General features: G+C 34.4%; 2 protein-coding genes across 3 annotated transcripts; one reads left to right on the plus strand and one right to left on the minus strand.

The window, feature by feature from the left end:
* Nucleotides 1–5,101: 5,101 nt before the first annotated feature.
* eif4eb (eukaryotic translation initiation factor 4eb) lies at nucleotides 5,102–10,336 on the minus strand. Of its 2 annotated transcripts, none has more exons than XM_051125667.1 (7): nucleotides 10,230–10,336; nucleotides 9,316–9,419; nucleotides 9,044–9,139; nucleotides 8,452–8,515; nucleotides 6,452–6,565; nucleotides 6,209–6,348; nucleotides 5,102–6,117 (listed from the first exon to the last, which is right to left on the minus strand). In XM_051125667.1, the coding sequence occupies exons 1-7, from the start codon at nucleotides 10,272–10,274 to the stop codon at nucleotides 6,003–6,005; spliced, it is 678 nt and encodes a 225-aa protein (XP_050981624.1). In that variant the 5' UTR covers nucleotides 10,275–10,336; the 3' UTR covers nucleotides 5,102–6,002. The 2 variants fall into 2 exon arrangements, with proteins under 2 accessions (XP_050981624.1, XP_050981623.1); XM_051125666.1 differs by having other exon boundaries at nucleotides 9,316–9,431; nucleotides 10,230–10,262.
* A 1,485-nt stretch (nucleotides 10,337–11,821) lies between these two features.
* Nucleotides 11,822–13,681, plus strand: fam241a (family with sequence similarity 241 member A). The gene is made up of 2 exons (XM_051125668.1): nucleotides 11,822–12,054; nucleotides 12,581–13,681. The coding sequence occupies exons 1-2, from the start codon at nucleotides 11,926–11,928 to the stop codon at nucleotides 12,872–12,874; spliced, it is 423 nt and encodes a 140-aa protein (XP_050981625.1). The 5' UTR covers nucleotides 11,822–11,925; the 3' UTR covers nucleotides 12,875–13,681.
* Nucleotides 13,682–14,602: the final 921 nt, after the last annotated feature.

Raw genomic sequence — 14,602 nt, forward strand, 5'->3', positions numbered from 1 at the left:
TTTTCACTGAAAAAGTGAAAATAATAATATATTTTAGTAGAACATATTTTAGTGAAATTCTGAAAGTTATGGAAATAATATTTAGGATCTCTCCTTACATACTTATATCACTGCCATCCACTGCTGAAACACTAAAAAAATGTTTGGCAAAAACCCCAAGCCACATGCCAGGATTGCTGTAACAACGAAGATGCTTTCATGCTCTCTGGTAGCTAGAGGCAAGAACAAGCATGTAAAGTAATAAGACATGACTTAGCCTAAGAGCATCCTGCCTAGTGAATAACCATTTATACTATGGTATTCAGAGGTCGGATGGGGTTTAATGTCAAAGATATGCCTAGTGGCTCTTTTCCTTTTTAGAGCGGTTGTATAATACCCTCACTGCCCATCTTAGTTTCAACTCAGTTCAGAGGTCTGACTGTTATTAGCTTTTCCTTCCAATGAGTCCTTCATTTTCAAAGACCACACTTTCATCTCAGATTATGTGTCTGTACACACACAAGCATTCACACTACATGCAACACAGATATCTAAATTAAGATTTCAGCACCGCATATCTCCATCTGCTTGAGACCGGTAATTGGTGAACAAACCGCGCGCTCCTCATTAGAGTTTTGTGAGGGTCACTAAGACTGATTCAAGGGTCTCTCATTAGAGATGCTAGAGGTGCGAAGCAAGGAAGCTCAAATGGCACATCAGACTGTCATCTCATTATCCTGATGTCCAGCACCACGTAAACAACCAGAGGACATCAAAAGGATATTAAAAACTATTGACATCTCTTTTTGCTGTTATTAGTGACCCTGGATCCCAGCCATTAAATAAGCCAGAAAACTCTTTTATGGTAAAATGAGATTTGTAGTTGTCAACGTTAATTTTGTTTAAGCTCCTCCCATGTTGTTTGTTTAACTGTTAAAGGATAAATTCACTTCCAGAACAAAAATTGACAGATAATGTACTAGCCCCTTGTCATCCAAGATGTTAATATCTTTCTTTCTTCAGCCATAAAGACATTGTTTTTTGAGGGAAACATTTCAGGATTGTTCTCTGTATAAAGGACTGATATGGTGCCCCGATTTGATCTTCCAAAATGCAGTTTAAATGTGGCTTCAAACGATCCCAAATGCGGTTGTAAATGATCCCAGCTGAGAAAGAAGGGTCTTATCTAGCATAACGATTGGTCAATTTCATAAAAATAATACAATTTATATACTTTTTAAACTAAAACGCTTGTCTTGTCTTCCTCTGCCTGAACTCTGTTTTTTCCAGTTCATGACAGTTAGTGTATATCGAAAAACTCCCATCTCATGTTCTCCCTCAACTTCAAAGTCGTCCTATATCGCTGTTTTACATTTTTTGTTGAGGGTTTTTGATCTTCTTTACATGTTCACTTTGCAAAGACTAGGTTGGCACTTCTGCAGCGATGTAGGGTGATTTTGAAATGATTTTTGAAATTGAGAGAGAAAATACGCTTGGAGTTTTTCTAAAAAATTTTCAGAAAAAATCCTGAAATCTTTTCCTCAAAAAACATAATTTCTTTATGGCTGAAAAAAGAAAGACATGAACATCTTGGATGACAAGGGGTGAGTACATTATCTGTCAATTTTTGTTCTCCTTTAAAGCATCAGTCCATCCACTGATCAGTAAAGATACTAAACATAAAAACATCACCATGCAACATAACAGAAGATGCCATCAAAGTAAAAGGTGACACTTTAAAATAAGGTTTCATTTAACATTGAGAATACTTCTACAGCATACAATTTGTAACTATTCTGTTTTAGCGAATTAGCTAATTTACATTCATTTGTACATTTTCATATGATCTGCTTACACCTCACTGATCTTAGGTGTGGACCTTTCTGCTTTTTTGCTAAGAACTGTACATTTTCATACGATTTACATCATACTAATTCATATGCCACCTTTCAAAATAGTTTCAGCGAGATCAGGTTGTTTATTAATCTTAATGGTAATTTCAACAATAATACACTTAAAACCATTATATTAATGCACTGTTAACCAACATGAACAATGGGCAACTATGTTTTTATTAACATTAAAGATTGTTTCATTGTTCACGTTAGCTATTATGCATTAATTATAGTTTACAAATGAGACCTTATTGCGAAGTGTTCCCAAATAAATCAGTAAATTAAAAGTGAGGAGATTAAATGCACACACTCCTCTTACTAATGCACTACAATGGTAAACATGCTCACACAGCTTGACTAAAAAATCTAGAGTGAAACAGATCAATGAACCATCAATGAAAAAGATCTTTTCTTTGCAGTATGTTGACACTGTCTATATACTCAAGACAAAGTTGAGCTTAAATGTTTGCTATGCTAATGGAAGATTATCCTTGTTAGAAGAAATAAAAATGTTATTACAAATGATCTGATGTTGTAGTAAAATTGGGGTTTGGTTAACAAAAAATATAAAGCGTTTAAAATTTTAGGGTCAGTAAGAAAAAAAATAGTTGAGGTTAAAAGTTTATGTACGACTTGCAGTATCTGCAAAATGTTAATTATTTTACCAATGTAAGAGGGATCACACAAAATGCATGTTGTTTATTTAGTACTGGCCTAGATAAGATATTACACATAAAAGATATTTACATGAAGTCCGCAAGAGAAAATAATATTTTAAAGTTTGCAAACACTTGATTCATAATATTGTGTTGTTACCTGAATGATCCATATGTATTTTTATTTTTTTTTGTTTGTTTAGTGATAGTTGTTCTTGAGTCCCTTGTTCTTCTGAACTGTTAAACTGCCTGCTGCTCTTCAGAAAAATTCTTCAGGCTTTTTTGGTTTTTCAGCATTTTTGTGTATTTAAACCCTTTCCAACAATGACTATGATTTTGAGATCCATCTTTTCAAAGTGAAAACGTTCTGAATTTGAAGATTAGGGTAAATTTAACTTATTTTGTCTTCTGGGAAACATGTAAGTAAGATAGAAGGGCAGTACTAAATGAAAAAATATGACATTTAAGCAAAAAATATAAAAGTATAAAAAAAAAATATAAAAGGATTTGGACACTTTTTGTATATACACAGCTGAGGTCAAAAGATTGCAAAGGTTTGAAAACTTTTTGAATTTAAAGATCAGTGTAAATGTAACTTATTTTGTCTTCTGGGAAACGTGTATTTATCTTCTGTAGCTTCTTTAGGGAAGTACTAAATGAAAAAAATATGAGATGTAGGCAAAATAAGAAAAGTACATATCTTCAATCTGTTCAAAAGTTTACACCCCTGGATCTTAATGCATCATTTTTCCTTCTGGAGCATCAATGAGTGTTTGAACCTTATGTAATAGTTGTATATGAGTCCCTCAGTTGTTTTCAGTGTGAAAAGATGAAGCTCAAAATCATACAGTTATTGCTGGACAGGGTTCAAATACACAAAAATCCTAAAAAAACAAAGAATTTGTGGGACCTGAAGGATTTTTCTGAAGAAAAATGATCCCTCTTATTTTGATAAAATAACAACCATTTTGCAGTTTCTGCAAGGTGTATGTAAACTTTAGGCCTCAACTGTATAATGACTTTTATGTAGCAAGGATGCACTTAATTGATCAAAAGTGACAGTAAAGATATCTCTAATGTTATAAAAAGATTTCTATTTCATATAAATCCTATTCTGTGGAACCTTTCAACTTATTCATCAAAGCATCCTCAAAAATGTATCAAGATCTTCACAAATAAAGCAGCACAGCTGATTTCAACATTGATTAGACATGTTTCTTAAGCACCAAATACATTAAAAATATAATAGCATAGTAAACAGTTATTTTAAATTGCAATATTTTCTGTTTTAATGTATTTTTAATCAAATAAATGCAGCCTGGGAACGCATTAGATAGCTTTTTAAAACTTAGGGAGACAAAAAAAAAAAAAGAATATACGCACAAAAATGCCAGCATTGATCACCTGTCCTTGAGATAAATAGAAAAGCTTAGTTTAAACACCGGTTTGATTCAGAACAAAGTCCTCTCTAAAAAATCATTATTTTCTTTCTGTGTGCTTGCAGTAACCCTTCGTCCTTGCTCCAGCAGCCAGCATCAGGTGACATTCTGGTGTGATATCATAGTACAGCACCGTTCAAAGTCTACTGCATGATACCTGTAACTTATTCAGAGCTCTATGAATTTAGTTAAATAGATACTAATATTGGATTTAGAAAATAATGTGGCTGTGTGAGCACAATCGAGTTTTGCTCTGACACCAGACTGAGTGTGGAATACAGCGTACTGCAAACCTGCAGCCAAAAACACGACAAACAAGGAGCTTACGTCTCCAAAAAACAAACTGGATGGTGACTCGCTTATTGAATGTGAGTTCTCGAACCTAGGTAGCATCCAAAAATAGACAGGATCTACAAAAAGTTTGAAAGTTGAGCATGTCAGGTGTCACAAATTGCAGAAAACTCTGAAAAACTACTTATTCCACCTGAAAATGCTGAAAACTACACATATATGCGACCCTGGACCACAAAACCAGTCATAAGGGTCAATTTTTTCAAACTGAGAATTATACATCATCTGAATAAATAAGCTTTCCACTGATGTATGATTTGTTAGGGTAGGACAATATTTGACCGAGATACAACTATTTAAAAATCTGGAATCTGAGGGGGCAAAAAAATCTAAAGATTGAGAAAAACGTATTTGAAGTTGTCCAAATGATGTTCTTAGCAATGCATATTAATAATCAAAATTAAGTTTTGATATATTCACGGTAGGAAATTTACAAAATATCTTAATGGAACATGATCTTGATTTGATGATTTTTGGCGTTAAAAAAAAATATATATATAATTTTGACTCATACAATGTATTTTTGGCTTTTGCTACAAATATACCTGTGCTACTTAAGACTGGTTTTGTAGTCCAGGGTCACATGTTATCTTTATTAATATTAGTATGTTTTTTTTCTGGTTCGCCTTCTCGGTCAAGATATTTATGCCACCTCTTTGATCTACCATGGTGAGATTTTATGTTCTGATGTTTTGAATAATTAATTACCCATTAACACCCTGCAACACTCTGCTGATGAATGCCGAGAAGCCTTACCCCCTTTTCAGTGAAATAAATTGAATCAACATAAATCTATTTTATTTTCAGGGCCTATTTGATAATGCTGCTATCTTATTGAAGAGCCAACTCAAGCCAGTGCTCAAGTCAAGCTCAATGACATCCACACAAGCACAATTCATCTGTTACAGCACTGCAAAAAAAATCCCACAGTTTACTATTCTAACAAGGAATGTAAACTTATGATGCATCAAAATTCACAATATAAAAACACTTAACTTGAATTGCAAACCCCCAAATTTAATCAAGTTAATGCTTAAAGATGTAAGGCAGCTCTATGAAGATTAGCTTGATTACATGCACTCAATGGCCATCTCAATGAAATGTTGACGATTAATCTGAATAAATTAAAATGTTTATGTTCATTAGGCACTTTAGCAGCAAAGCTGCTGGATAAAAGAACACAGACATTTATTTTCCTCTGCCATTAAATAAATTGACAATTTCTTCCAAAAAAAACAATATTAAATACTTTACAAACTCTGAACAAGACTTGCCAGGGGTAAACATTGAGGGTGACTTCATTATGCGCATGTTTGTTTGTTTGTTTGTTTTCTTTCTCAGGGAAACTGTGTAGTGATGTGTGAATGTTTGGTGGGTTAAAGTGAGAACATGTGTAGTGTAGCATGATAAAAAAGTAATACTTATAACGTGTGTCAGTGTAACAAGCAACAGAGGTACTGTTATTTTCCAATTGTGTCTGTGCTGCAAACCTCATTGTTTGTGCAAGCTGAAGTCCAGGAGTGTGTTTGTGAAGGGCTTTTGGGTAAAGTATATTTGCAGGGGGGTTTCATGGCAGTTCAGTCCAGTCTGTTTTTGTTGCTTTGGTTTTAAGAGGCAGAGAAAGAGACAGAATAGAGAGAGAGAGAAAGAGAGAGAGAGAAGATTCAGGCCCTTGATGATATTCAGACCACAAACTTGTTCTTAGTAGTGGAGCCACTCTTGGTGGCTGTGTCAGCATGAGACTGGTAGCCAATGGTCATATTCATAGGGATGCCTAATCGTTCCTTGTACACCCTCCTGCCAAACAAACACATTGTAAACATTGTAACACATTGTAACCGTCTGATTATGTTATCATTCAAGTTGCACGAATGCATGCGAGTCTCACCCTATGTGCGTTATAGCCTCTCTGTTCTCATAGTCAGTTGTCCAGACGGCGATTTTGTCTCCTTTTGTTCGGACATTGACTACAGCCCCGCACACATCATCGCTGTAGTCGTCAAAGGCCTCACCGATGAGGCAGAGCAGCTGTAGGTATGACACAGGTGAATGTTATAGAGTCAGGTCTACAGAAGTGCATGAATTGCGTGTATGTTGAGGAGGCGTTCAGTGACTAACTCAGAACTCTTACAGTTTCCAACCAAAAGCGATCCAGGTCAAACTTCCTCTGCTGCTTGTTGAGAGTGATGAGCCAGCGGCCTCCTCTTTTATTCCTCTCATCCTCCCACATAGGCTCAATACCATCCTGCAACCCAAGCACAAAGCAAAGTCCACAGTAATATGGAGAATCTCGTACACTACCTCTGAAAAGCAGCAAGCAGTAAACAAGCAAAAATAAACGAACAAAAAAGAAATAGATATACACAAATGTTTTGTTTCCCAAATGCTATGCATTTGGCAACTGATCCTACACTATGCTCCGTCCACTTTTTTTTTTTTTTTTTTTTTTTTTACATTCCACTGGGGATTTCCATAAATAGAACAGCGAAGTAATAAAAAGGCAAACACAACTCTTATATTATTATGTGGGTTATAATTTGAGAGCATTGTACTTGCTTTTTTCCTAAAAAAGTTAAATTACAGAAGAACATGAGTGAACATTTATTTTAAAATAATCAGAAAAATACATAATTCAATGATACTATCTACCAACTTCTTGACATTTATTTTTTGGTTTATTTTCTGTCGCTCAAACAGTAAAGCATGCCACTAGCATGTGTTTGTAGCCTAGTGGAAAAACTGATTAAATGTGACCCTGAACCACAAAACCAGTCATAAGTAGCACAGATATATTTGTAGCAATAGCCAGCAATACATTGTAGGGATCAAAATGATCGATTTTTCTTTTATGTCAAAAATCATTAGGATGTTAAGTAAAGATCATGCTCCATTAAAATATTTTGTAAATTTCCTACCGTATATATATCAAAACTTCATTTTTGATTAGTAATATGCATCGCCAAGAACTTCATTTGGACACATCTAAATACATTTAAATATTTAAAAATTTAAATTTCTCAATTTTTTTTTTTTTTTTTGCATCAGATTCAAGATTTTCGAATAGCTGTATCTCAGTCAAATATTGTCCTATCCTAACAAACCATACATCACTGGAAAGCTTTATTCAGTTTTCAGATGATGTATAGATCTCAATGTTAAAAAAAGTGACCCTTATGACTGGTTTTGTGGTCCAGGGTCACAAATGTGTACCTTGAATGCAATGTAAGTCATTTCGAATAGCGTCTGACATTGACTATGTTTCCACCACCCTGTTTTTATATTCATTTTGAAATACTGCATCAGAAACAAGTCATGGGAATGCCAAAATTCAGAAAAAAAATCCCTTAATTCACTAAAATGTTTTTACGCTCGCTTGAGGTGGTTTTTGAATTGTGCAAAAAAGAGGCGGACGTGCATTTTGCTAAAAATTCCTCCATTTTCATTATGTGACTTTGCACTATGGGACGGGATAACTTGACAAACCAGCAGATTGATCTCACTGCACAGCATATGAAATGTTGTTATGGTCATTCTGAAATGCCTGAGCAAAGTCTGTCGTCAAAGTATTTCTGTATAATTGCCTCCCAGAACTGTCTTACACGATTGCTTTCCCAAACAGCAGGCATCCGCCTCCGAAAGCAGTGACTGCATTTATTGTGTTTCGTCTTCTCGCTATGAGACGCAAGACATTCATTATATATGAAAATTACTACATTCAGTGGCTTCTCCTACTTTTCTTAGTGATATTTAGTGCCTGTTTATCAGGAAGTGATGATTTTGTTCTCTCATTGGATGGAAGTGGTTCTTATTAGGCAAAAGTTCCAAATATTCCAATTTTAAATATCACATAAAAGTTAAATTCACAACTTTGGATGGAAACCCAGCTAATGTAAATGTAAAATTTGTAAAAGAGACATGCATAAAGCATGCATTCTCATAAAGCATAAAGCATGCTAATAGTATGACTGGTCAGTAATACAATGTTTTGCAAAGGGTCAATTAGTTCTTGAAGTCATGGTAGTGTGTTTACTGTGTAAAATTGTAATGATGCCAATTTTCATTTTTGTGGTGAACTATTTGGGTGAACCCTTTAAATACATAAAAATGACATCAGTTATGATGGAAGCATACCTTGAAAAGTGAGTAGTCACATCCTGACATCAAATTACTGGAGAGCTGAATGTGGTTATAAAGCCTATAAGGAAGAGATTCATAAAATCAATTAGACTAGTCAACAAATTTGGGGGAAAAGAGTGTTGTGATATGTGACCCTGGACCACAAAACCAGTCATAAAGCTCTCTCTTTTTTTTAATTAAGATTTATACATCATCTGAAAGCTAAATAAATAAGCTTCCACTGATGTATGGTTTGTTAGAATAGAACGATATTTGGCCGAGATACAACTATTTGAATATCTGGAAAAAAAAAAAAAAAAAATACTGAGTAAATCGCCTTTAAAGTTATCCAAATCAATTTATTAGGAATGCATATTACCAATCAAAAATTACGTTTTGATATATTTACAGTAAGAAATTTACAAAATATCCACATGGAACATGGAACTTAATATCCTAATGATTTTTGGCATAAAAGAAAAATAATTTTGACCCATACAATGTATTTTTGGCTATTGTTACAAATATACCCGTGCGACTTATGACTGGTTTTGTGGTCCAGGGTTACATATATGCATATTTCTTGGAAAAAGAAAATCAGTCTTACGCCCAGAAATCCTCTACTGTGTCAAATTTGGAGATCAATCTGAGATTGGCCTGCCATGTTTTGCTCTTGTCATTTTTGAAGAACCATAAAGACCATCTTTAAGGAGGAAATAGAAACAGCATTATACAGAGAAAATATTATTTATACTTACACATACATACATACATATAAGCTTAAGACGTTTAAATTAAAACTCTACATTTAGAAGCTAGCACATTATTTGTAAACAAATGCATTCATCCATAAAAACAAGGTGAATTCATTCACTCCACCTGTTCTGTAGGGGGTGTTTGATGTAGCTCTCAGGGCTGACAATCTCCTGATTGGTCTCTTCTGAGTTCTCCTCTTCACTCTTACAAGAAATTGAGTTTAATTCCTGCACAGGAACCTTTAAAAGATTAGTTTAAACCTAATACATTCAAGTTCACATCACAGCAGTCAGTATGAAGACACACCACATTGACAGAAGAGCAAGACTGTAGGCAATGTCCCTTTATTGCCCTCATTTATTTAACTTAACACAAGCATCCAGAATAGAACTAATTCAACAGCTGGGACCAGTGCAATACCTGGCTGTTATGTGTTAATGTGATTGTGTCGTATCTGATGTTAGTCTGGAAACAAGTCACTCTTAGTTTTGTGTAACCTGAACCTAACATGAGCTTTGTGTGAGAGCTATATGTGTTTACAGTCAGTCAGTCATTCATTATTCTGAGTGTCAAACTGGAATTGAAACAGCTGTGAATAAACTATGGTTTGGCACAGCTTTCATAGTTAGATCCAGCATGGTGTCGTTACCCTACAATTCAGTTCACTTTCCTCATTCGCTGTGTTAGTTTTTGACAGCTGTGCTGTGACGGGCACACTTTGTTCCCGAGAGAAAATTAAACGAGATAAAAAACTGTGGCTACATGCATATAGGGTAGTGGTGACGAACAGACATCTGGAAAAGTAATTAAGTGCCCTACGCGACTGGAACAAGCCTTGTCAACTTTCAGCCAAACTTGTTGAGCCACCCCATTCAAACATGTCGAAAAACTTTTTGAAAGTTTACAAAGGACCACATTTAAACGTAATTTTCGCCTTAAAAGGAGTATAAACGTATTGTTAAGGCCAGGTAGTTTTGTAGCGTAGCGCTGAAGGGCAGGAAAGTGTAAAATAATCTTTGAGAAGTTTATTGACTCACCGGCTCCGCCGTCGCCATTTTACGTGAGTCGTTCACAGGCCTCATAAGGGACGTTTACGCTTCACTTCAGTGCTTCGCTCTGATTGGCTGACACAGCGCTGAGAGCGAATCACAAGCAGTGTCTCAAAACTTAACGACGAACGCCTACCACAGATGATTCGAACACGTTTCAGCCATCACCGATGCGTGAATGAATCATTATTTTGAATCGGATCTTTGAAATCGTTGAATCACCTACTCTTTGAAATGATAAAAACCAGATATGTCGGCTTTTTATGTTTGATATGAGTTAATCACAGATTGTATCTACAAATATACACTGGCAGTCAAACGTTTTTTATCGGTAAGATCTGTAATGTGTTTTTAAAGAAGTCTCCAAGTGATCCAAGTAAAGCAAAACAGTAAAATTTCAAAATATTTTTACAATTTAAAATATTTTATTTGAATATATTTAAAAATGTAATTTGTTTCTGTAATTTCAGCCTGAAACCATTCTAATATTCTGATTGAAAAATATTTATTATTATTATGTTGAAAACAACTGAGTAGATTTTTTTTAAGTTTCTTTGATGAATAGAAAGTTCAGAATAACAGTATCAGAAATAAAAATCTTTTGTAACATTTTTAAAAATATATATACATATTTATAATAAAAAAAATGTTTCTTAAACAGCAAATCAGCATATTAGAATGATTTCTGAAGGATCATGTGACTGGGGTAATGTGCTGAAAATGTAGCTTTGATCACAGGAATAAATTACATTTTAAAATATATTCAAATAGAAAGCAGTTATTTTAAATAGTAAAAATATTTCACAATATAATTTTGCTGTATTTCAATCATTTCAAATAAATGCAGTTTTGGTGAGCAGAAGAGACATTGAAAAACATTAAAAATCTTACTGTTCAAAAACTTTTGACTGGTAGTGTATGGTTTAAATATAATTCTATTATAACTATAAATTTAGATTTTATTAAAAAATATTAACTTAAGAAATGTATTTTTAGCCAAGTGATGTATATTTTGTTTAATGTAAATGCAAATTATATTATGTTCTATGAATGTTTTTTATGAGCTGGGAACTCAAATGAATAATTGAATAAACATAAACAATAATAAACAGACATAAGTAACGATATGTGAATATACTGAGCGTGACAGACCGAAATGTAATCACTTGAGACGTAGAAGAGCAGCTGAATCGTTTTTAGCCGGTTCGTTGAAAAGAACTGTTCAAAAGAACCGATTCGCGGAAATGACGCCCCCAAATGTTGTCTACGTAGGTTGCTCATTAGGTTTTGACACGCAGCCGTGCACTTCAATAACTGTATATATTTCTAGTGCATATTTATAGATGAATGACTATACTATGAAACAGTCTATAAAATTAAACCTTGGAAAAAGAAATAAAATGTTTATGTATCATGGTTGCTTTTATTGCCGCGTAATCGACATTTATAGCTCAGTTCTGTTTAATTGATTCATATTTTCCTATGATGAAGATTGTAATAAACACATTACAATAATTCCAGCTATTTTAGATGATAAATCTTTTATTTTGACTGCACTGTGACTCATGACGTCAAGATGTACCTTCTGTTGACAGCCAAGACCGGAAGTATCGCCAGCAGCCATCTGGTTCTCAGCCCTTCGGCCTTTTCTCAGGTCAGCAGCAATCACTTTGTTTTTTAAAATATGTCAAAAACTAACCGGAGCGTAAATAGTACGGAGGTACGTCATCCTGATGTCTTAAGCGGGACGCGAAGTCGAAGCCGATGTCATTGCCACCATGAGGCTGCTGTCAGACATTCACACAGCGAACAGGTAAGAGTGTCAAATGTGGTCTGTTCACCTCTACTGAACACATGGTCGTGATTTTTTAATTGATATTTAAAAATAATAATTTAGAAAACAGCTGCATGAGGGTATTTAACATCATTTCTTTTACTTTCTGCTCGGGAAATTGCGAAATAATCGTTTGATTTTATCTGTAACTTTATACCCTGCCCTTCCTCTCCTTTTTATCAAGAGATTTCCTCATCAAACCACAGCCTGCTCTATAAATAGCTGTAGCAATGTTGTCACTTTCATTAGTACAACATAAGATATTGATGACATTCAGTCTAATCTGTTAAGCCTCAACAATATCTGTTTTAGCTTACTTTAGCTAAATAATGAAACTCAAGTATACAAACCTGTTTTTTGCCTGCCTATATTTAGCATGAGTACATGCAAACATATAATCACACTCCCACAGATACTCTCACGCTTAGTCATATGGTGTCATCTTCTATGGTATTTTGTTTTGTAGTACTTAAAAAAAAAAAAACATTCTTTGCTTTGCTCTCAGAATGACCTCCGGGGAAGAGAAAGACCACACGATTCCTCTGAAGCAGAGCCACAGGCAGAAGCTGGACCTGAGCCAGAGGCTCCGGTGGTGGACGACTGCGAGAGACTGGGCACTTTTTTCGGAGAGCTCAATAAGTGTTTGAGAGGCATCGGTTTTACCCAGTTTTACTTCGGAGAGAAGATCGTGGAGCCTGTGGTCATACTGGTGTTTTGGATGCTGCTCTGGTTCCTGGGTATCCAAGCTCTTGGCCTTGTGGGAACTCTATGCATTATTATCATTTACATCCAGAAATAACAGATGTGAAAATGGACAGACACATGAAGGTGCATTTGCCACTCAAAGCCAGTGCCAGTGAAAGAGAGGTGAAACTCTTTTCTACAGTAGATGATTAACCCGATCCGTATATTTGGGTCATGTACAAGATATTGAAGATAATCAGAGGATTTACTTTAACTACTGGAATGATTTGTCCGGTCTTTGTGAATTGTGTATTAGCTGTGAAAGGTACTTGTGAAGAGCATGCTTCCCTTCAATATTTGCATTGACAAAATGGGCGCATATTGATATGCTGGCTATCAAAGGTTAAAGAGCATTTATATAACCGGATTCTAATGAAAGTTGTACATATCAGATAGGCGGTCATTGTCGTCGGCGAATGTATCACTCTTGTTCTGCCAGGTGTCAGTCCTGCATTCTACACACATTTGCACTAGAGGGCAATCTTCCTCATTCTTCCCTTAACATGTCTTGGGGAAATATACCAGGGAATAATAATCATTCTGTGTTAAAACTTGAATGTGTTAATACTACTGCATGTGAATGTTTTCGAATTTGAAAGTATGTATTGAATATAAGGCTCCAGTAGTCTGAGAGGAAGAAACTGTATTAAAAACCAAACCTTTTATGATAAAAAAAACCCTATAATATGCGCTGTAAATTCCTATTTGGTATTTTTATGAGTTGATTTTACTGTAATCTGCTCATGTTGTCTTCTCTTTTCAAAGATTCATGTTGCAATATCAGTATCAATAAAATCAAAGGATAGGTTTATAACAGGGAAATATTTAGTATGCAAATTTTGCTACAATAGAATGTGTATAACCCATATTCAGGATCAGAAGTATTAAAAGGCCTGTTTTTATTGCACTTATGTGGTTTCTTTAAGAATTATGATATGATATGGAAATGATTTAACAAACTCTAACTTTTTAAGCAAGGTTTAGCTGCTCTTTATGTAACTGTGAATATCTTTGCAAGATGACATTACTTTATGATAATCATGTTTGAATATGATTATTTTTGTTACTAATAATTTGGTAATATTACAATTCATAATTGCTGATACAATGCCAAAACTTTGCTTTTATGTTCTTGTTTGTGTTCAGTGGTATTCAGCGTCTTCTGTGCCATCATTTTATTTTACCACCATATCATTTACTGTATTCCACAATGTTGTATTTTGGGGGGGTGGTGGTGGGTTGTTTGGACTTTGATTAATTTATTTGGAAAAAAATTATATTTTAAAACATTCTGCAATGTAATCGAACTTTAAAACTGGGTTATCATAATAAAAACGTTCATTGTTTTAAATGATTTGTTGTTATTCAGTTTTCCCCATAGAATTCCATCAAATTCATCTGGGCTGTATTTCCCAAAGGCATTGCGAGCCTATAGATCATATAAACCTTTGCTACCAATCATTTCTATGATCTTCTTAAAATGCTTTTGGAAAATGTTGGAAATAGCTTGAAAAAATGTTCCTTTCCCAAAAAATGTATGCAAATGTATGCATGCAAATTGTATAATATCCAAGGTACACATTTCTAGTAATTGTGCAGTTAATTCTTATATTGTATTTTCAGAAAGTTTTGGAAAATTTGTCCTCTCCCCAATTTTGTCACCACCAAATCACGGTAATCTAACATCTAAATTGCTATTATTATTTTTGCTATTTTATGAAAAGATTTTAGACGTAAATCAATAACAATTACATTTTAAACAATAGTTTCAATGTGAATTATG

Source organism: Labeo rohita, chromosome 13, assembly GCF_022985175.1.
Source record: "Labeo rohita strain BAU-BD-2019 chromosome 13, IGBB_LRoh.1.0, whole genome shotgun sequence".
In the NCBI taxonomy this organism is placed as follows: domain Eukaryota; kingdom Metazoa; phylum Chordata; class Actinopteri; order Cypriniformes; family Cyprinidae; genus Labeo; species Labeo rohita.